Consider the following 22,721-nt stretch of genomic DNA (forward strand, 5'->3'; position numbering starts at 1 on the left):
CTTTTTGTGTTTATAGTTTGTTATTTATTTGAAACTTTTTTGTTTCGTCGGCCGGTCAGGGGAATGGGACCACAATTTGTGGTTCGCGCAAGCTCCATTTTGAGCTGCCTACACATGCTGTTCCTCGGGGACATATCGATTTATATATTTCCCTTTTTTCTTACCATCGGTTGCTGAAGAAATAGAGAGCTGCTACTGCATAGAGGAGCTCCGCGGCAAAAGGCTAAAAGGGTGTAATAATAAGACAGCACAGCAGACGCGAGATATACTATATGTAGGTGGAGAGAAAACCGGTGATAAGAGAGCAGCCATTTGCTCTCAGCTAAAGAAAACAGTTGGGTCGGTCGACTTGTGAGAGTTAATCATGTCAACGACCATGGCCTCCGCACATATATACACATTTTGGAAACAGCTGTAGGAACCGGCAGTAATTGCTTTAGCTCATCTAACGTCTTTGGCTTCAGGGGGGGAGAGAGAGACTCTCGGGAAACGCACCCAAAAACAGGAAACTTGTATTTTGTTTTTTGTCACATGGCTCTGCGTGTCTGACGAGGGTTAAAAAAAGAAAAAAAAAACGAAAATCATGTTTTAAAAATAAACTTTTCATTCTAATAATGCATTAATTTAATGAGGTTGTCTGGAGAGACACGTGTAAAGGTGTTGACGGACTGAATTGGGTTTTTTTTTTAGATATCGCCCAATGTTGTTTATTCGGTTGGATATATAAATTGTTAACTTACATTTTGTTCTGTCAATGAAAAAGCGTGATGACCAGCAGGCCGTGAAGTCTGCTCCAGTAGAAATGGTTGTTGGCTACAGCATACACACAAGAGCTCAGGGAATGAAGAAAAACCGCACTACTTCGCGGAACCGTTATAATTCCAGGGCGACCGATGTTATTAGTTACGCCAGAAGCCAAAAGCTTATAGTCTTGATGCTTGCGCTTCTATGTGTATACATACGAACGTGTTATTTTATTTTTTTTTCCTTTCCCCGTTTAAATACAAGTTTCGCCATTTTTCTTTTTCGGCTTTGAATCCACCATTGTCGTCGTTTCCTGCCCTCAATTTCGGTCGTAACATCAGATAGACTCTGAGCTGTGTTTTCTCCCAGCTCGATTTCTTCTCGCGTGTACAATCATCTAGTCTCTGGCTTCATCCTTTTGGTCTGAGTCAATCCAAGTCATCAGGTAACCGTAATTGAGGTCTCGAGATGATTGTGGAAAGTGATGGATGCTGCACCACACTCAACCACACGATTCTCCTTCAATCATTTTTCCTTTTTTTCTTTTCTTTTTACTGGATGAATTTTTATTATAATTTCAAAGCCACAACAGCATCTATCATCATCATCATCGAAAGATCAGGAAAAGAAAAGGAAATAAACAAAACAAAACAACAACCCAAAAACAAAACAAAACAGGGACAATTTTACTAAATTTAAACTTGTAACTTGTTCGGAACGATTTCAGCACCGCAACACGTGTTTAAATCGTAGGGGCAGAAAAAAAACATAAAACCATTCATTTGGTTTTTGAAATGAGATTTAAAAAAAAAGAGATCACGACACAATACTTAAAACTATTGTATAATTTAAAAAATGGGGGCTGAGATCTGAGGTTGATTTTTATCGGGGTCCTATTCATAAAGGAGTAGGGAATGTGGAACAAAGTCGTCGAATGTTGTAAAAACACAATTCAAAAGACTGTTTTTTGTCTATATTATTTAATAATAATAGCTCGCTGCATTTTTTCTTCTTCTTTCTGCATTTAATTTGTTGTTGTTGTTGTTGTTGTTGTCGTCGTTCACTTATTCCCACCAGCGTCGGACTTTGCGGGAAAGTCGGTCGCTTCGTCCATGGGAGGCGGATAACTCCAGTACCACTTTTCGATCATCTTTTTTGATTTGGCACTGCTCATCGACTGAGGATCGACCGACGTCGAGGACCGCAGCGACCGACGCCGGCGAACCGCTGCCGCCGAGGCTCCCGCCGCACTACCGGCCGGCAACTCGTCTTGACGCAGACGCACCGGCAAAGGTTGGCAATGAAAGTCGTCCTCGTCTTCCTTGTCCATCGACTCGGCCAGCATCAGAATCTCCCAATCGGGATTGTAAGGAGCGGCCGGAGAGCGGGCCGGAGTCGATTTCGACGCTCCGTTGGACGGAGCGCAAGCGGCGGCGGCGGAGGCGGCGGCCGCCGCCTGTCGTCTAGAACCGACAATATCCAAACTCATGGCCCTCATCTTTTTGCGTTTGGACGACGACGCAATCGTTTCGGTTGCGCTGCTGCTGCTGACGCTGCTCAAACTGCTCTCCTCAATGTCGACGATAAAGTCTCTGGGATTGCTGGTGACGGGCGACGAGTGCATCCGGTGCCAACACGAGCCGAATTCCAGCTGCCACAGAGGCTCCGGATTGAGAACGGCCGCCATTGGCTGGTGCTCTTCAGCCGCAGAGTCGAGCATGTCGTCAATCGACGGGCACGGACTCGGTTGCTGATGACTATCGCTACTGGGCGACGACGACGACTGATGGTGAGGGGTCGACGGGCTCGGTGGCGCCAGGTGAATAAACGAACCCTTGGAAACAGATCTCTGGGGATTGATAAATTGGAAATCGTTACTCATCGCTGTCTTGGGGTGATGGTGGCGTGTGTCCAGATTAATCAATTGATTTTTGAACCCCCAATCTCCACCAAACAAACGAATCCGGTTTTATTTGGGTTGATGAAAAGAAATAAATAATAAGAAAACTGACCGCAAAATAGCGCAAGGTTCGGCTGTCGTCGTCGCCATCGTCATCCACGTCACTCTCGATGGAACTCGTTGGCTCATCCTCTCGTTCAGAGTGAGTCTCCGAACTGTCTGCCTGCTGGTGAATAACCGGTATGATACTGACCGGTAACTGGACTCCAAACGATTCCAGTTGAATTTCAAGCTGAGAAATGAGTTGGTCCTTTTTCTCCACTTCGCTACGCAGGAGATGAATTTGAGCTTGGAAGCGGGCCTGGATTTCGTCCTGTTCAAACACCCACAACACCCGCCCAGGAAGAGAGTCATTAGTTTTAACCGTAAAGCGCCCAACTATTTATGGCTCTAACAGGAGAAAGCGGCGGGAAGGAAGAACGGGAATGAGAAAAAAAGGTAAAATTGATACCAAGCGTTCTTGCAAGACAGTCTTGATGGCCGTCAGCAATTCGGCGACGCACTCTTCTTTGACGCCGTCGTGCCCAGAAGCTTTAAAGTAAGACAGCTGCTTCTGTTCGACAGCCCCGATGGATTTCAATCCCGAGAGGAGATCCTGATGATCCAGCGGCAGGGGCGTCGGCGGCCGAACCGTCGAATCCGTCACCGCCGGCTGATGGAAGGGAAGCGGAGGCGGCGACGGCATCGTTTGAGCGATCCGGTGGTTGTTCTTGAGGCGTTGGTGGTTGAGTTTGGTGAAATTAGAGTGACGGACAGCGTAGCCCTCGACCGTCTGCGAGCGGAGCAATTTCATCCGGTGATTCTGATCCTGCGGAAGGAGCATCTCTTTGCGCGACGCCGACTTGAGCATCTTCTTCAAGCAGACGCGCTCAGGAGTCTCGTTACTTTCGGCCGCCACCGACGTCCCCACGCCCTTGACGAGGCTCTCGACCGCCGGAATCTGTCCGCCGCTGCAGCCGCCGGCCGATGACGAGTTTTTAGTGGTTGAAACGGTCGTCGTCCGGTCTCCGCTGCTTTCGCTCACGATCGACACGGACGTCGTCGCCGTCGTCGTCAGCGCCTTTTGTAGTTCGACGATTTTCTGTCGCTCGTTGAGAATTTTGAGCCGCTTGACAAAGGGCAGGACCGTGTACTCTGGCGACAAATCGTCGATGGAATTGTAATCGCGAGAGCTGCGGTTCTTGCACTGGCGCAGGTTGAGCCGCTGCGGCCGCTGCGGCGGTCGATCACCGACGATCGTCTCATGCCTAACCGATTCCCAGTTGGTGGTCGGTTGTCTCATGGCTCCTAAATTTGCACAAATACATAAACAACAAAATCAAGAAAAAGAGAGAGAAGGAGGGGGGGGGGAGAAAATACAAAACGATGAAATTTGGAATCCGACAGAGCCGGAAAAAAGATGATTTATGATCGGATCGCCGTACCGTAATCCACGGATGCGGGTGATTGAACGGCTGGGTTGGCGGACATCAACGGCTTGGTGGAGGCGGTGGATCGACTCGACGACTTGGAACTGGGCACGATATCTCGTAGGATATCACTCAAGACCCCCTGAACGTCAGAGACAACCTGAATGGTATTTTGGCGTGAAAATCGCCTACCAGATAGCGGGACGCCCGAAGGACCTAGTGGCCGGCTCTTGGATGATGAAGATGATGAGGGTGGCGGCGGGGTCGACGACTGCTGCCGCTGCTGCTGCTGCTGCTGCTGTGTGTTCAAATCGCCACTCCAGTGCCACGGCTGTTTGATCATTGAGCGAAAATGTTGAACGGGTCGATATGGAACGTCGTCCGCTTCGGCGACCGAACAAGGAGAATCATCCGCACGCATCGTCTGGGCCCTCCGCGGCGGCTTCTTGCGGCGGATGCCCAGTCCGGGAAAATGAGGCGCCGGGGGCCGCGGAGGGGCCGAAGGTCGAGGCGGAGGCGACGGTGAAGGCTTGCTGGATTGCCAAAAGGGCGGAGTCGGCGGAAGCGGCGGCGGCAGCGGCGGAGGCGGTTCCGCTTGCTCGAGGGAATCGATAGCCGACGACGACGACGACGCCTGTTTGATCGTGTTCAGCCGAGACAGTCGCGTCTTGGTGAGTTTGGCCGCAGCCGGCTGCTGCTCGCTGGCTCGACCCACCATTCCGGGCAGGGTCCAGCGGGCCGATTTGCCGCGCACCTTGGGCGGATCAACCGGAACGTAGTCGCGCTTATTCTTCTCGGCATTGGTTTCGTCGACGAAACTGATGTGACGGGCTTGTTTATCGTCGCGCATTGTAGACGGAGGAGGCGAAACGGGCGGCGGAGTTGATTTGCCCACGCCATCCGCCGCAGTCGTCGTCTCCAGCAGGGCCGCCGAAACCAGCTGCAACGAACGGATCGTTTCCGCATCTTCTGCTTTAGAAAGCAACGCCTCCTGCTCTTGTTGCTGCTGTTTTTCCTTCTCAAGTTCCCGCTGGCGGAGGAGTTTCAATCGCTGGAACAAAGGCAGACCGGCACCGATCACTTCCACCTGTTTATATTAAATTCCGCCAAGACGATTCGATTATCCGGAACTGTGAATAACTTGGCGTATTAAATAAACTTACTGGTGATTCCGGTTTCTGAAGCAACGGTTGGGTCAACCGGCAGTCCTCGCTGGAACTGTGGTGCGTCGTTTGGGCCTCGTCGCTAGCGACGCGAGGCATCCGCCGGAGCAGGTAAGATTTCGAGCCGGAAGGAGATAACGACAGCAGAGTCGAGTTTCCCAGCGGCACCGAACTAGCCTTAGATAATCCGCCGCCAATTCCGCCCAATGTGGAACCCACACCGCCGTAAGTGCCCATCTCGATGGTCGGACTATCACTCTTGGGTCTGCCGGAACAAAGTACAGAATACAGTAAATACAAAATCCATTTGCCTACTCGGTTAACTTCTGCGCTCGTCTAGGAATTATTTGACGTAGTGTCGGCGTGGGAATGTGATTTAGATGCCGGGAGCTGGGTAGTCTACATATTTTCAACAACAACAAAAGAAAACGGAACATGCGCATTGATGATGTAAGCGGAAGCAGTTGATCGCTTTTTTGGGGAGGCAAAGCGTTGCTCATGAGACCAGATTTTATGATTTTTCTGGGTCTCGCAACGGTTGGCGCAACCGTTCGGCCGACCGGCGGAGAAAATACGCTAATCCACTTGCAAGTTTTATGGCGATTTTTCATGGCTGTAAAGTGGTGGTGGCAGTAGCGGGTTCAACTAACAGAAAACGCACAAAACGAGGTGAATTGCTCGCCTTTTACGCCGTTTTCTGGCACGTGAAATTTTGGGTATTTTTTTAAATTTTATTTCTCACATTTTTCCCAGTGTTGGGTGACTAGGGATGTCACCTAGCGGAAGAGCGGGCAACTCGATTGGGATTGTGGGGGCTGGGGGGAATTGGGGAAATGAATTCGATTGATTACGAGTTGGAATGGAATTGATTTCCGGTCATTTACCTCCGTGATTCTTTGAAGCTTTTGCTGATGGCTTTTTTCAATCCAAAAACGTCGCTGCGGATGCGGTCCGTGAATTTGGAAGCGGCCGATTGAGTTGATCCTTCGGCCCCCGCTCCCGTTCCGGCTGTCGCCGCCTCTTGCTGCTGAGCTCTCAGCTGGGCCGCTTTCTCCAGCGCCAAAAGTCCTTTGCGCGCCATTTGGGCCCGATGTTGACTGGCCATTTTGCGCGCTTCCATCAATCGTTTCCGGCCCAAATTCAGCAAAATCTCCTGCAATTTTAGCGCGTTCATTCAAAAAATCAATGCGATTCATTTCAATCACTTTGAGGGATATCAAATATGTAGGAATGGAGGGGGAATTTATTACCTCGGCTTCGGGGTAGTCTTTCATGGCCGTCAGGACATCCTCCCTGGAAAGGCTAAAGAGTTCGGCGTACCCAACGGATCGAACATCGGCCGTCCGTCTGCGTAGTAGAAAGTATTGACAACATATAGGAAAAACGATCCATCGAACTCACCAGAGTAGTATAAGAGCTAGCTGCGAGCTCAAGCCGATCGCGTGCACAAACAAACAGAATGTCGTGACGGCTTATATTTTTTCCTCTTACTTGTTCAGTCCGTCCAAATTGAGAATACCAATCTCTCCGAAAAAATCACCGGCCTGCATGCTGGTCAGAACCTTGCCCGTTTCACTGCTTGTTGAAAAAGAGACACGATAAAGTTAAATATACACGAGTACATAACATTGAATGTTGTTTCGATTTATTTAATTTTTGTTTTTGTTTTCTTCTTCTGTTCCGGTTTGCATTTCCCAAACGATCGGCTACCGTTTGGCATTTGGGCGGAATAAATCTTCCTCTAATTCCGGCCGTCATTGTTAGGACTTTCATTTCCTTTTTTTCTTTTTCCACCCTTTTATTTCCCCCCCCCCCCTATACACATATCCGTATTTACCTAATGACTTCCAGAATTCCGTCGGCTATGATGAACATTTCACGGGCCACTTCTCCTCGTCGGCAGATCATGTCACCAGGCGTGAAAATAGAGGCACGCATTTTGAGCACCAGATCGTGCAGGAATTCCGGCTGGCATTCTTTGAATATGCTCACCTAAATCATGCATAACAGCGAAGAGGAGGGCAGGGAGGAGAAAGAGATAAAAAGAAAAAAAAACCCTTGAATATATTATCGAGTTATTTACTAAATAGAAGCCCCAGAGTCGATGAAAAGAAAAAGGAAAAATCGATATTAATGTAATCTCTTTTCTCATTTTGAGCTGCGCGACGAACTTGGCCCGTTCGTCGCTCGACCCATTTGAAAAGGACACCAACAGCAATCAGCCATTCAACACACACAAACTCTCACTTTCACGCTTCATCCTCGATTGTATAGAATTCTGGTAGAGCTGAGTGACGAGCGCTGCCATCGGGAATGAAAAGATTTAAAAAACGAAAATTCCCCCCCAGTGTCGTCTAAACTATCGATCCCGACTCTTGAGGGACGGACGTGGGGAGGTTTGTGTTACCCCGTTTACTGAAATTAGCAGCCGAATAGAGAGAGGGGGGGAGCGTGAGAGAATTTCACGAGAATCTGAAGAGAAGCGATCTCTTCAAGTCTTTTGAACTCGATGAGATGTCGACCCTAAAGAACTGCGTGTGGACTTAGGTAGCGAGAGACAACATTATGTGGAACGAGCAGAAGAACACACTTCGGGAGACGCAAAGTTTGAACAATGTCTTGTGTGTGTGTGCTCCCGGCTCGCCTGGGCACAAGTTGAGCACTCGGTTATCATTAAAAAGAGATGCTGTACGAGATCCCCCCCAACTCCTTGGTCGCGCTCCTAGTTACTACCCGAAAAGTTGGCTGTCCAGGTGACACAAACAATAGGCCAGTCTTCTCGCCATGTACTATATATTCAGTTGACGATTGAATGCAACTGGGAGCCTAACCATCCCCTGTCATGTGCATAGTAACGGAACTTGTATAGTATACTTGCTGCCTGCACTGCAGCCTGGAAAATGGGAGATGTCTAAAGTATTTTTCTTTATACTATTACCTTCTTCAAAGTGGCCAAGTTGACGTGGAGTGCCAATTCGGTTTTCAACTTGTCCGGCAAGATGCGCAGTGCGGAACTGGTATCTCCTCCACCTTGGATCCTGCCCCTGCAATAAGTAGATGAAAAAATACACAATCATGGTCCAACATTTTTTAAATTGATTTTTTTCCCCCCGATCTTCGATCACTTGGATGTCCTTTTTTAGATTTTTACTTTCAGGAATTCCAAAGTCGAAAAGGGGACGAAAAAGCCAACGACAACCGCATCGTCCTGCACACACAAACACACACACACACACACAGACGCTCTTTGAAGTTTGTCGAATGAAACCCAAGCGATCAATCAAGCAACAAGCTCTCCTAACTCACTCAAGGTGATGAGCGGATCGTTTCTTCACGATCGCAAACGACACAGAGTGCACTCACGAATACTGTAGGCCACATAAAAAAAAAAAAAAAAAAATCAAAAAAAAAAACTAGACCTAAAATGTATGATATAATAAAGACGTATGCGACTAGAATGCGGCTAGAATGTTGAAAAATCCATCGGGATCGCTCCTTCTAATTGAACTCGATCGTCCCTAACGAGGAGAAAAAATAAAAGTCGAGGCGTCGTCATCAGCAGTGTTATCGATTGGACTAGTACAGGGCTCTGATGGGCTCAACTTTAGTCTCCCAACGGCACTGCTGGTCTCACCTACCCCTAGCCCAGCCCCAGCCCCAAAAGGGATCAAGAGAAAGAAGACGGGAGTCGGCGTGAGAATACCTTAAGCTGTCGGGTCGCTCTCTTTTCCCATTGTCAACAACAGTCGAAAGTGATGATGTCGCAAAGCAAATATTGGGAATCAAAGGGAAAACACGAGAGATTCCTTCAACGCCAGACTCGAAATTTTCCCCATCCCGACAGCAAGAGAGTTTGAACGACCTCAATCTCTTTGCTCTGCCGACTACCGCCGCCCGCTGCTGCTGCTGCTCGGAGATGGATGACTATTATAAGCCCTTTGTAGATGTTGCAACACGAACCCCGCAAGACACGATATTCTATTGTTGGATAAAGTAGAATACACGAGTACATTATAACGTCCCGCGGTCTAGTCCTGTTATTCCGTCTTATTCCACCCAATAGTTTCTCCGCCACTCCCGTAACTAATACAAGGAAAGTAAACGATTCATCGCAATCAGATCAACACACCAGAGTTTGCAAAAAGAAAGAAATTGTTGGCTAATGGATTCACCACTGTGTGCCATTTTCGACAACAGACGATAATTGGATAAGGGTCTCCCAGACAGCGCAGTGGAACCAATCAAATCATGAGTATAGGCAGAAAATCTTATTTTCAGACGAATACACGGCATAACATTTCCTATTGTGGTTACCGACTAAACGGAGGAAATGTCACCAGGAACGTTGCCTTTTGTTGGGAAAATGGAGAGGGAAAAAATCCATACTAGCCACATTTCATTTCTCGACTTTATTAAGTCATCTTGATGATTAGAAAATAAAAAAAATAAAAAAAAAGATTACTTTTAAAAAATGTGAAATATGTCGACAAAAGGAGGCCGGACATAGAGATGAGTTTGAATAATGGAGGATATGCTGATGCAGTCTAAGCACCTAGTCGAGATATTCATAATGTACATTTCTAATTAGAGGGCGACCAGTCCAAAGCAGACTGAATTCATGAATGGGTCCTTTTCTCTGCTTCTGCATGTATAGGCCATCTGATTTATAAACAGGCAAATCTCCCGGTTTGTTTGGGCCCCCGCAATATCGACCAGCAGTAGTATGTCCGTCTCTTTTTCTCTGACGAGAGAGTGGCCCCCTCTCCCGTCCTGATTAACTTTAGCCATCGACCGCTCATCACGTCAACTCGGCTAGTTAATGAGGATTGATAGGATCTCGTTATCCCACAACAAAAACCGACTCGACGAAAACTGTCTGGCGGTTGTCATCCGCTTTGTCTAGTCAAATTCTATTCGAAAATCAAGTAGAATAGTTGTCATTACCGGCTCCACGAGTAGTCGTACCAGCGCTGGACTCTTCTCTGCATACTGCGAGGAACTTTGTGATGTCTCATGTACAACTTGGCGGTATCCTAAAAAGAAAACGAAAGAAATAATGACAAAAATTCACCCGAAACTCCTTACACACGTCACAAACAACGTCTGCTAAAGCTAATCAATGTGTATATAGTCGTCGTATACCAAGAGTCTTTCGAATTCCAAACGGCTGGCATTGCGATTGGTAATGACGTTGCCCACCTGACCTGCAGAGACGAACAAACATACGTCAGCAGAGCATCAATAGAGACATTTCTCGAATGGCAACAAATGTCAAAAAAGATTCCGCGAATTACCGACGATAGTGGCGAAGATAAAAACGCCAATCAAATAACTGGCGATGGTGAAAATGTATCTGCGAGATGAAAGACCCCGTCAAAATAGTTTAGATTCGGCACAACAACAGAAAACCAAACAAAAATAAAAACCAGAATAACAAATTTCACGGCCAATGACAAAACAGGTCTACGTGCGCCAGGGAAGGTCGATCCGAATGTACGATATAAAAATCGATTAAAAAAAAAAAAAGTCACAAGCGAAAGCCTGAAAATCGGATTTGATCGGGTGGAGTTGGGAGATGTGAAACAAAGAGGCGAGCATGTATGCATATAGTAGTGGTCCCGACAACAATCTCTTCCATCAAATTCTGTTGTCTTTGATTATTCAAAGACAACAAAAGATGGGGCGAGAGTCAAAAACATTTTTTGAATTGGCAACGTTTACATCTCTCGGGGTCGGAGCGGTACGTGAAATTTTGCTGCTGTCGACCTTCCCTGTTTCAGGTTGTTTTTATACCACATAATATTCTAAAAGAAATCAATTTGGATACAAGAGAATAACGACGTGAACTGAACGAGGAACAAAAGAAAAGAAAGTCAACCCAATCTGAAAGGAATAAGAAATGACGAAGCTGATGCCATTGGGTTGATAACTGAGCGGGGGAAAAAGTATAACGTATAACGGTATAACTCGAAAAAGACCAGGCGACAACGAGAGTGGAGACGAGAGACGACGAGGCGATATCCGCGACGCACGAACGGACGTGTTTACCCGCGTTATCTTTTAATTTCGACTTGCATCAGTTGTATAGACTTTTTTCGACAGGAGGATATATAATATATAATATCAGAAAGAAAATGAAGAAAAACTTCAAACATCTCAAACGGGTAAAATGATATGTGGCCGGAATAAAAAAAAAAGTCATCATGTAGGTCTTTAGAAAACCGTTTCTTATTCAAATGAAAAAATAAAAAAAAAAAAAAAAAATCTGTCTTTCCCATTGGACAGCGACATTACAAGCCGCCATTGATTGGTGTCATGGTCAAAAAGTTTTATTTAAAAAGGAACGGCCGTTCGGAGGCTATATACGATTATACGCACACGGGATCATTTTAAAGTACGGATTTCACGATATCTATTTGGTTGTTGAGATGGGACAGAAGTATCGATTGCTCGACCAACGTAATCAATGAGAAGAAGAAGAAGAAGAAGAAGAAAGGGAAGCAATGGCAAACTATTGAATCTCGATTACAATATAGTCCGTATACTATACGTGAAAGCGAATTAAATCACGGAGAATATATAGTGGTTCATTTGGCTCGTAACCTATAGATCGGATATCTCGTTTCGCCCACATCATCTACCTCGTCGTCTGTCTCTGTGTGTGTACACTGTAATACGACACGAAATCGAATTTCAAGCGTATAAGATCCAACTAAACGGGGAAAAGATCATTCAGCCAACCAACCAAACAAATCAACCGAAAAATAATAAGAAAGGAGTCTGACCAAATAAATAAATAAATCATAATCATAATAATATAAGATCAATTGATTGTAGCGCGATCGGACCCTTGATTGGTGGAATGGTGGAGGATGCGGGACTTGAGGCCGCGTCTGGGCAACGCTTGCAATCCGTCGTCGTGGCCACCGTGGCCGCCGTATCCTTGGCCGGACACGCTGGCGGAAGCGACACTCCAGCGGGAAGTGTTTGAACATTGGCCGACCCATCCAGGGGCAGCCGTCGGGCGAGCAGTCGGAGAAGACATGGTGGCCGATCGTTGCGGCCGATGGGGTTTTCTCGGCCGGCTGAAAAAACCAACGCCAAAAAGGTTCCCGATCGGTCGACAGCAACAAAACGTATGCGCCATTGACCCCAAAAGAACAGCCGTTTCATCTCTTATTCAACTACGATAGATTTTGACAGACCACCATTTGTTCTGCCTTCCTTTTCTTTGAAATTTTGATGAGAATTTTCTTTTTTGATCTCAACAATTTCATCAAACCAAAAAGAAAAAAAAAGGAGGGTAGATCAAAGTCAACTGATTTTTCGTTCTCTTTTCCAATATCTCAAAAAAGAAGTTTTTTCTCCAAGGGGGGAATTCACAATTGTTGATCAAATTTAAAAAAAAAGCCGATTTCAAAAATATATGGGACGGTAACATAAAAAAGAAAAGAAAAAGGAAATCAAAAAATTGAATCAAATGGCAACTCACTCTGCGTTGGTCTCCGGAGTGGGCAGATCGCCGATTGTAGTGAGTGTAAGAGTGGACCAGTAGAGCGAGCCGAGATATTTACGGGTCAGCGTAGCGAAATCACCTTCCGGATACGGATAGGACCAATCCGATGTGAAGCCTTCCCATTCAGACAGCAGATAGTAAAAGCAGCCGAACCAGTGGGCCAACATGAGTAGGATGTGGACCAAATTAACGACCCGCCAAGCATTCGGATACACAATTCTCGATTCCACCCTATAATAATAATACAAACGAAAAGGTATGTTGATGAAAAGAAAAAGAGAAATTAGAAAATTCAAATTTTCAAAAAAAAAAAAAGGCGGGAGATTTGCATAAGAAGGATTTTTTGGAATATTGATCGATCCACTTGAACGAGCAGTTGCTGACAGAGAAAGAGAGAAAGAGAACTATGGCTTTTTCTAATCAAAAGAAGGCACGTTCTTGGATGGGACTTCTCACTCTCCTCGGAATCAATAGGGCGCAGTTCTCGGGATTCTCAATAAGTCCGCGGGTCCAATCAGCGAACTCTTTAGTTGCACTATTGATAATAAATATTCTAGCCTTTTTATCCCGTTGTTATTTCGGCTTTCCAGTTCAAATGCTGGCGAGAATTCAACCGTATAAACAATCAGTTTGTTGCAATCGATTTCTTACGACCGAAATAAATCCACCTCCACCGGATCGATTTGCCATTTCGGATAATTATTCATTGCTGATTCTCAGAATAGTCTAATAAGAATTCCAATCGCCCCCAACCATAAACGATATGTTATAGTACATCTAGCATGTACTAATTGAAAGAGATGTCTACAAAGACACAGGTAACGGTACTTTAAGGACTAGAAAGTAAAATAAATAAATAATTACACATAGTAAAAGGCGAAGACTCGGTAGAGTTTGGTCAAGCGTAAGAAGCGGGCGGCTGGCCGCCATCGCGCCATGACTGGGTTGGCCACTTGGTCCGTCAGCAGCATCCAATCAATGGGCAGCAAACTGAAGATATCAATCAGGAAGGCCTTTGAGCGAATGTAGTGGGCTGCTAGCATGCGGCTGTCGTGGACCATGATGCCTTGCTCCAGGTAGCCGGTACGGAACTGGACGGCAATGTCCAGGGCGTAGGCAGCATCTCCGAGGGCGTCGCACACGTTCCAGGCCAACAGGTTTTCGCCCTGGTGGAGTTCGGGGAAGGCCAGCCGGACAACGACCGTCCATAAATTGTAGAGGACCCAAAGAGCCAAAAAGGCCAACCAGTAAAATAATCCGTTTTCGTCCGGATTAAGGACGGAGCGCGGCGGTTTCTGGTGACGGCGACGGCGTTTGACCTTTTCGGCGGCCGAATTCGAAGATCCTGTGCCACCGCCGGCCACTTTGCTGTTGTCTCCCAAGGCCGGCAATCCACCCCCGCACGTTCCGCTCCCGCCGTTGCCACCCGAGCTACTCCCGCCTTCGTCCGTCGCATCGAATGTCTCCTACCGGAATCATCCCGTCCATCAATAAAAATAATAGCAAATTTATTAATGAAATAAAGAATCACATTGTTTATTTTTCTAGACTAAAAGTCTCTACAGTTGATCCCCTCGTACTTAATTCAGACGTCATCTTCTTTTAACGTCCATTAATTTCTCATTAAAAACCCATGGCGGCGTTTGCCCTGCGGCCGTTTCACGTTACCAGTATATAAACAGGCCCCGTGAAATAATCGCTATAGCTTGTCTTAATAATAAAGTAGCACATGACATTCGAGATGAGAGATCGGCTCTGTATAGTTTTCTTTTTTGTCTTTAAATTCTGAGTCAGCCATTGGATTGGTTGAAAAGGACTCCTGGAATTGCGAGAAAGTCACGAGCGTGATGCATGATCCAACGAATGCATTTTGGCATGTCCAATGAAATACACAAAAGCCCTGACGGTTCGAGTCCTCCTCTTTGCATACGTGAGGATCAAGAGCCCACTATAATGTCCCGAACAACCTATGCACGAAGAAAGAAACCAAAAAGAAAGAAAAGCGACGACATTCTGGAAAGAAAGGGGGAAAAAATAAAAAAAAAACTAACTGGATCGATGTTTTAACTTTTAAGTTTTTCACCCCCCCCCCCTATACAACACGTCCGGAAGGGAGAGCAACAAGGTTGGGGCGGGCAAAGAGATCCGTGCTCGGGTACAATGCGAAACAACACCGTGGACGTCATGGACATCTTTTACGTGAACGTAAAAAATCAAAAGGATAATATGTCTAATCCACCGACAATCTCTCGAAAATTCCAAAACAAGGACAACAAAACAAAAATATATGTCGCCTATCGATTGACCAAATCTAAGCACAGCTTTCCCCCACCCCCCACTCACGTTTATCATGGCATTATCTATAAAATGAAAGAAAAAAGAAATCGTGAACGAGAAATGTACACTGTCAGGCCTGAGCTCTACCGAGACAGTTGCTATATCGTGCAGAGCGGTCGTGTATGCATGCTGGAGTGTAATAAACCGCCACAGGCTTTATTACGTTGGCTCGAGAGGTATAAGATATATATAAAAAGAAAGAAAAAAAAGTAATAAAATCAAACGTAATCCTGGCTGCACGAAAAATCGATCGCTTCGAACGTATGGCGTAAGTAACTAATTGATTTCAAGATAAGAGACCCAACGCCATGTCCTTGTGTAAAATTTAATTGCGTAACTTCTTTTTTTATAGTTTGTCTGCATATTGTCGCACAGTTTCGATTTAAAGAAAAAGGCCGAAGAACAAGAGGCCGTTGCAACGACTCTAAACAACAAAAGTCAACAGCCAAGTTCGAATTGTGTTTCCTGCATTGTCTTTGATGTTCATCGCGACTGTCAACTGCTGTCGTAATCATCTCTTGACGGAATCCCGTCAAGAGCCATCGCGTCCCCTCTCCAGTTATTGTTTTAGCACCGACTGAACTGCTCTAGACAAGAATTTGTCCTGTAACAATTTTAAATTCAACTTTTGGGAGGTTTCTCTCATTGTAGTTGCGCATTTGTTTTATTTCTCAATTGAATTTCTTCCCCCCCCCCCTCCACCTTGTTTGTTGTTTGATTGAATCGAATAATTTTGGTGTTTTTACCTGAGCTTCCGGGAATTGGCGGGTTGAGAATCGAGCGATGAAGGAATCCTCACGTTTGAGCGACGTCTTCTTGGACTGGGCGACCGAGCTGGAGATGGCGCTGGTCAATTGGACGGTCGTCCGCAACTTCATCCATCGCTGAGCGCTCCTCGACCTGCCCTCGACAATCGTAGACGGATCATGTGAGGCCGATGGTTGAGGCGCCGCGTCGGGCCCCACAGAGGCGGCGGCCCCCCCGTCGCCGTTATCGCCGATTCCGGGACTCCTTATTTAGTTTTTATCACACATACACACAGACACACACAGACACACACAGACACACATCCCGCAACGTCGTCGTCGTGCGTATTGTTTTTGTTTGGTGGTTGTACGAATGCAGGAATAGAATTGGTCGTTTGCGCGGGGGTTGTACGCCCATGCACCATTAGTTTTTAGGGGTACGCGGTACAAGTGGTGGTGGTGGTGGTGGTGATACACAAGCGGTAGATTTCGAAGTTGGTAGAGTAGTTTCGAAGAGTTTGTTTTTTGGAGTCGGTCCGGTTAAGATATAGAGGAGATGGTCCAGCGATCGACGTGACAACAGCCGAGTGGGCACATGGGTTACAGAGTGGTATAACAAGACGGTGTCGAGCAGGACCAGAAAGGGGTTTTGTTGTTTTTGTGTTTGGACAAGAGAGCAGACGAGACGATGGTTGTTTCAAGAGAGAGAGATAGAAAAAATACACAAAAGAGAAAGATTGAGAGAAAGAAAACAAAACAGATCAGCCGCAAGCAACAGCGCACAGACACATTTTCTTTCTTTTTGTTTTCCGACAAGAGCAGCACATAAAGGCAAACCAAAGATCGTCTCAAGAGTTTGGTTGAGACTTAACGTCTAGACATATGTGTGAGATATCAAAGTCTACACGTATGATTCATTGGATACATCTTTTCTGCCAAATCTTTCGAAAATCTCTGCATGACGTTATGTGCAGGTGGGAATTCCAACATGTCTTATCACTTACACTGTTCAAGCCTACAGAATCTAATAATATTGCAATCTCGGCGCGGTCAACGCACATTTTGCCGATTACATTGGCCTCTGCGGACAGTCAAATAAATAAAAAAAAGACCAAACGACAAAAAAACAAACCCAAAAAACCAAAAAAACAAACACAACGCAAGCAAATAATAATATTAAATATTTTAAAAATCCAATGTCCCGATACAACCAGACTCTACCACCCTACATGTTTCTCTGACAGCAAAGAGATTTAGTTCCCCCCTTTTCCTACCTCGAATGTTTTTTTTGTTTTTTTTCTTTTTGGTACATACAGTATCAGTAACACATTTTTCTTTTTCCTTTTAAAAAAAAAATCTAAACTCGTTATTCAAGGAAACCGACAACAACAACAACAACCAACAACCCCAAAATAGTCGTAATAATAATAATACTAAAAAATACGGGTAATCGTATACTACTGACTTTTTGATCCTGCGCAGTCGGGTGTACCAGGCCATGACAGCGCGAACACTACATTTCAAAATAAAACACAATCAAAAAAGAGAAGAAAAAGAAATACAAGAGAAGAAACCATTGTTTAATATACCAGTTTGCGACAGAAAAAATAAAAAATAAATTTCATTTCATTTCATTTAAGAAATTGCCAAAATTAATTTTAGAAAAAAACAAAATGACAATTAACGTACCGAGTCCATTGCTTCTCGCCGACGCTCCGCGATCGGGCCCGGCCTTCCTGTTGACAAAAGGACATCCTCCTCTCGGAAGCGACAAGAAGCCCTGCGGGTCCTCCTGCCGAAGGAGATTTCGATCCTTCCGGCGCCAAGTGAATGGCGTCGTCATCTCCTTGCGGGCGAGTGGGACTCAGGACAATAGCCGACGGCGACGGTGGAGTAGAGGCTGACGAGATGTTGAAGGCTGGATGTTGATCCGCTTGATCTTTAGACTGGCCGCTCATTAATTCTGCATCTGACGGGTCGGCGGCGTCGGCGGCGTCGATGGCTGCGGAGACGGCAATCAGAGGTGGTGGTGGCGGCGACGTCGTCGTCGTCGTCTCGGACGTTTCCTATTTCACGATCAATATGGAATCAATAACGCAAGTTTTTGCCATGGTAAATATAAGCACGTTCGCCATGCACAATTTCAAAACTGTACAATGTACACGGCGCGCTCCACCAGCTCGAGTTGATCAAGCTTTTCATTGCCGCAGCCTTTGTTGTTGTTACGTCAATCCCGTATACACGGTAATACTTGGTAAGGAAAAAAATAATAATAAAACGGAAAAATCCCAGCTCGCCCTAGCATTCAAGTCTCGAATATCCGGATCTATAAGATCCCCTATACTATACTTGTGCATATATTCTAGTCGAATTCGATCCGGGCCGTTATTGTCATCACTCGAATCTAATACAAATAAGCTTGCGTTGCCTATGTACACTACTTGGTCTCTCCTGCCATTTGTGATACTCGAGATATCCGTAGCCGCTGAGCACTGCTGCTGCTGCTCCGGGGATTTTGTTCGCATCAGTTGACTCTCGTCCGATATACACAAACGTATAGATATAGACAAACATCTCTGTTTTTCCGTTTTTTCTTTTTTAGGTGGGGGGTCATATCCGCCGGAGCCCCACTACGGCATGACGTTATTTATTGCAAGACGATGAAGGGGCTTTGATCATGAACATATTATGATGATCAAATCGGTTAATGGATCTATAAAAGAGTGGTCGACTGTGTACGATGGCAGGCCTCGACGAATTGATTGAACAGCGCAGTCGTATTGCTTTCCGGGGCTGGCGGATTACGAGTCACAAAGTGTGTGGAACTTGTGTGCTCAAGTCCCACTGTTTCCTTATCGTTTCTTCTCGACGGGTTGGAATAAGCGCGGCGCAAAAGCCTACTAGCCCTCTCTCTCTTTTTCGGCAAAGATATTGGATCAATTTGGAGGCAGTAGTCAGTAGAGTATAGGTGGAGACGACCAAGCGACGAATAGATGAATCTCTTCTATTCGCTGCTGCTGACTCGCTGGGCGCTGGATTCATAAACTTTACGGGTTCCACCGAGCCATGATTTCACCACGACAACGCGAGCGAGGCGTTTTCGTGCCGCCATATATGCCCGAGATATATGAAATCAACTCCGGGTGTTCCGGCGATGCGAGTCCCACATTATAAACTGATTTAAGTCGCCCACATCAAATCGGATAGGGCCGGCCGCTCTGAGCTATACAGAACTGTATCGAATTTTCCAAAACTAGCTGGCCTTTTATAAGACGCATCATTAAAGGAACTTGATTTCAACGGGCGATTCTTCGAACGTAATTTTAACCTGAATTTCTGATCAATACTAACAAATTTAAAAGGTTAGTACCACCAAATTTGACTCTCCCCATCTCCCTCCCTCTCTCCCCTTTTATCTAATTGCTTGCCTAGCTGCTTGGCTGCTTCGTTTATTATGCGTCGACTTGAGAGAGACCGTAGGCAAATTCAATTCACCTGGGACTTGAACTATCCTAAAAGGGAACAAGCCGAGTAATACTTTAATTGGACCAAATGTCCTCTCCGACTCTTCGCCTAGCATTCCCTTAATAAATCAACGAATTTAACATGCTACTAATGGCTATCAAAACTGTTATCGTAGCTATTAAAAAACAAACCCTCACGCATATCAGCGATGGTTTTAATATGCGCTCAAATAACCCACGCAAATGAGAATCTTTTATTTGTATTTTCCCCCAATATCACTGAAAGAGCAACATTTCTCTTGCTGATTTTTTAAAATTTTGGGCGGTATGCCAACCCAATAAGAAACGGACGAACTCACAAACCCAGCACGAAATCAAACGGAAAATCTAATTAAATGATAGCAAAGCCCTATATCCGCTGTCTGTTGCTTACGAAATAACAGATGGCAGAACATTTTAAAATGTTGCCATTGTGCGTCACCAGAATCTTTCCGTTCACATTTTATTTTATTTTTTTTATATCTCCTAACCGAAAAGTTATTTAATGATTTTTCCATTAAGAATACGTTTGGCGACTCGGGAGAGTTGGTTCTATACTCAAAGAGTCTGCAACGTTATTAAATATTAATCGCACGTCAGATGCTGGGCGAGCAGCTCCACGTCAGCGATCCATCAAAATCAAAAATTTATATCATTTCCTTAAAGAAGAAATTGAACGCAAACTCACTAAATAACTGAGAGACGAGCCAGCCGTCCTGCCCGTGGAATTGATTTTCAAACGACGTGACTAGGGTCTATGTGTATATATAGAGAGACCGACTTTTAACTAAATATATATTGGGCTAATTCAATCGATGCAAAATAACTGCGTCGGACGACGAAAAACGTCCGCTACATTTCCGACTAAATGTCAGGCGAAAATCAGGAATTCGAGGGAATTACTTTTACCTTATTTCTTTGCTTCTGTTTCGACTCTAAACGTTCTATTCAGTTAGTTAACTTCGTTTTTACTCGGGAAGAAAGAAAGAAAAGACGCCGAGCGAAATGTGCGATACTTAACTAAAGAATGGAAATTGCGCATAGGCTGACATCAGAATCTGAAAGAATAAGATTGGAGGGGGGAGGAGCGAAAAAATGCGAACCTGGCACGCAGCCCGCCATAAAAGAAGATCTGGAACGATCGTCAATTTTTTCCTATTTGGTTTTATTCAAATCAAATTATCCACAAAGAGATGCGCCATTTATTCTTTACGAACTCGACGACCATCAATTCTTTGAATGGGGTCGTCGTCGAATGTATAATAAAGGTAAAAGTGAATAATCTACTGCGATTGGCTCGGAATAATTCAAATAGATTTCGTTTACCGCATCAACGTATAAAAGAGCAGCAGCGCAGACACCACGGTCGGTGAAAAGCAATGCGACTCGTTAGCCATCGGTTCTACTGCCGTCAATGTACGTAATTGCGCGTCAATGATTTTTTCGGGGGGAAAAAAGTTGATTGGCAGATCATTAATGAGGTGGAGGTGCACACATATCGGAAACGTGAGAGCAATGGAAGCTGTCTGATCTAACAATGGAACTTGGGAAAAAGACGATATAGCCGAGCTGTGAGATGGAGAGTGATCGTGACGAACGACACAGATCGTGACTAGCGGCCCTTGCCCATCTGTCATGCCATTTTGAAGGCCGAACAACAATGAGGCGCGTTTCGTCGGAAAATCTTGACCAACAAACACTCGCCGGTTGCTTATGACAACGCTAATCCATAGCGATACAATAGTCATGAGAACGCGAAACGAATTGGTGCATGACTGGGCCGGGCTATGCTAGTTTCCTATCTCTGACCGAGTCCTGAAATAGTATCAGCGTCCAGCATCTATCGGGACCGATCCAGGATCCGCCCTCTCTCATGATGTGCAGTCGATGAGACTAATTTCCGTGTAGTTTTAATGAAAGCAGTCGATATAAGACCCAAAAGGCCTGCAAACAGCTTGTCACGGTAGAATAAAGAAGGGAAAATCGCGTAGGACGTTTCCCTTTGTTCTCGGCTTTTTCGGCGAGTCATCATCATCGTGATTTACTTCGGAAAATGTCACATACCCCCTGCCCCCCCCCCCCTCTCTACACGGATAATAACGTCTGATCAATCGTTAGTATAACTCTGAACCCAAATTGGCGGTTTTTCATTGAAATCAATACAAGCTTAGGGAAAAACCCTCAACAGCAGCAGCATAAACTACGCACACACACACACACAATAAGCTATGTACCTGAATAAGTAAATAACCAAAGTTGGAAAGTGCATCACCCTCCAGCGTCGCACACAAATCGTGAAAATCATTACAGCAAAAAAAAAAAAAAAAAAAAAAAACTTTTGACATTTGCCATCGTGAACAAAATTCCCGAGTAGGTAAACTAGGTATATATACAACTTTTAACGCAAAATAGAGTCTCAACTTGGTAGGTAAGAAGCTAGGGAAATACGTAAGCGCTGCAAACCTTAGCCGTCATCCACAGAAGACTTAAAAGTTGACAGAAAAATTGTTCTTTCCATGTCGGGGGACGATGGAGGATTTGTAAAGAAAACAACACAGTTCAGCTACATTACCGAAGGGGAATATTCTTATGGTTTTTTGTAACAACCGACATGGAAAATGAGACTATTCAGCATCCAAACTTACCATGACGTAGAAGGAAATCGGCGACACTAATCGATCAAAAGTACTTAATAAATAACAACTGGACACGATAATCGATTAAGATTTCGTCGTCAATATCAATTCAATAGTTTTTCCACTTTTGAGTTTTTGTTTTAATTATTTTCACTGAACAAAAGTCGCGGCGCTACTACGGAGAGGACACGCAATCACAGACACACATAGACTCGCACTCGGTATAACGATGGTCACACAGACACACGCACCAAAAGTCGTAACATTTTTGCAAAATAGGAAAACAAAAAGGCGGTGCGGTGGCCTGGTGACTGAGGGAGGGGGTGGGGGTGGGGGGTGAGAGAGAGATAGAGAGAGAGATAGAGACCTGGAGCGCGTCGACGCCGCGTCCGGTCTGCTTGAAAGACCCACCGGTACTGTGAGCGATCCTGCCAGTCTGCCACAAGGTACACTGTAGAAGTAGTAGGGTGATATGGCGAAAGCAAAGGTAGACGAGCGGCCGGAGAGTAGATAGATAGACTCACGCGTGGTGGGCGGGAACAAGGCGACAAGAAAAGAATGTTTCATTTTGATCTATTTCGTTATTAAGTTTGATTGGATAAGAAATAAGAAAAGTTTCGAAAAAGAAATTGGGGAATGGCACAGGTAAAAGGGGAAAATGAAACTTTTTGTTTTTAACTTTTAGAATGTTGTAATAGGAGGTAGAG

General features: G+C 45.2%; 1 protein-coding gene across 5 annotated transcripts; it reads right to left on the reverse strand.

The window, feature by feature from the left end:
- Positions 1-1,545: 1,545 nt before the first annotated feature.
- Positions 1,546-22,362, reverse strand: LOC124313947. 5 transcript variants are annotated; one of them, XM_046778815.1, is made up of 20 exons: positions 22,024-22,362; positions 17,565-17,941; positions 17,341-17,388; positions 15,876-16,029; positions 13,657-14,258; positions 12,769-13,023; positions 12,125-12,361; positions 10,571-10,629; positions 10,419-10,480; positions 10,221-10,309; positions 8,215-8,320; positions 7,114-7,268; positions 6,768-6,854; positions 6,527-6,623; positions 6,161-6,429; positions 5,277-5,541; positions 4,129-5,200; positions 3,156-3,991; positions 2,757-3,017; positions 1,546-2,593 (listed from the first exon to the last, which is right to left on the reverse strand). In XM_046778815.1, exons 1-20 carry the CDS (start codon positions 22,024-22,026, stop codon positions 1,805-1,807), a joined length of 5,823 nt encoding a protein of 1,940 aa, XP_046634771.1. In that variant the 5' UTR covers positions 22,027-22,362; the 3' UTR covers positions 1,546-1,804. The 5 variants fall into 5 exon arrangements, with proteins under 5 accessions (XP_046634771.1, XP_046634769.1, XP_046634770.1 ...); XM_046778813.1 differs by having other exon boundaries at positions 15,876-16,140; XM_046778814.1 differs by having other exon boundaries at positions 6,768-6,851; positions 15,876-16,140; positions 22,024-22,361.
- Positions 22,363-22,721: the final 359 nt, after the last annotated feature.

Source organism: Daphnia pulicaria, chromosome 10 (assembly GCF_021234035.1).
Source record: "Daphnia pulicaria isolate SC F1-1A chromosome 10, SC_F0-13Bv2, whole genome shotgun sequence".
Lineage (NCBI taxonomy): Eukaryota > Metazoa > Arthropoda > Branchiopoda > Diplostraca > Daphniidae > Daphnia > Daphnia pulicaria.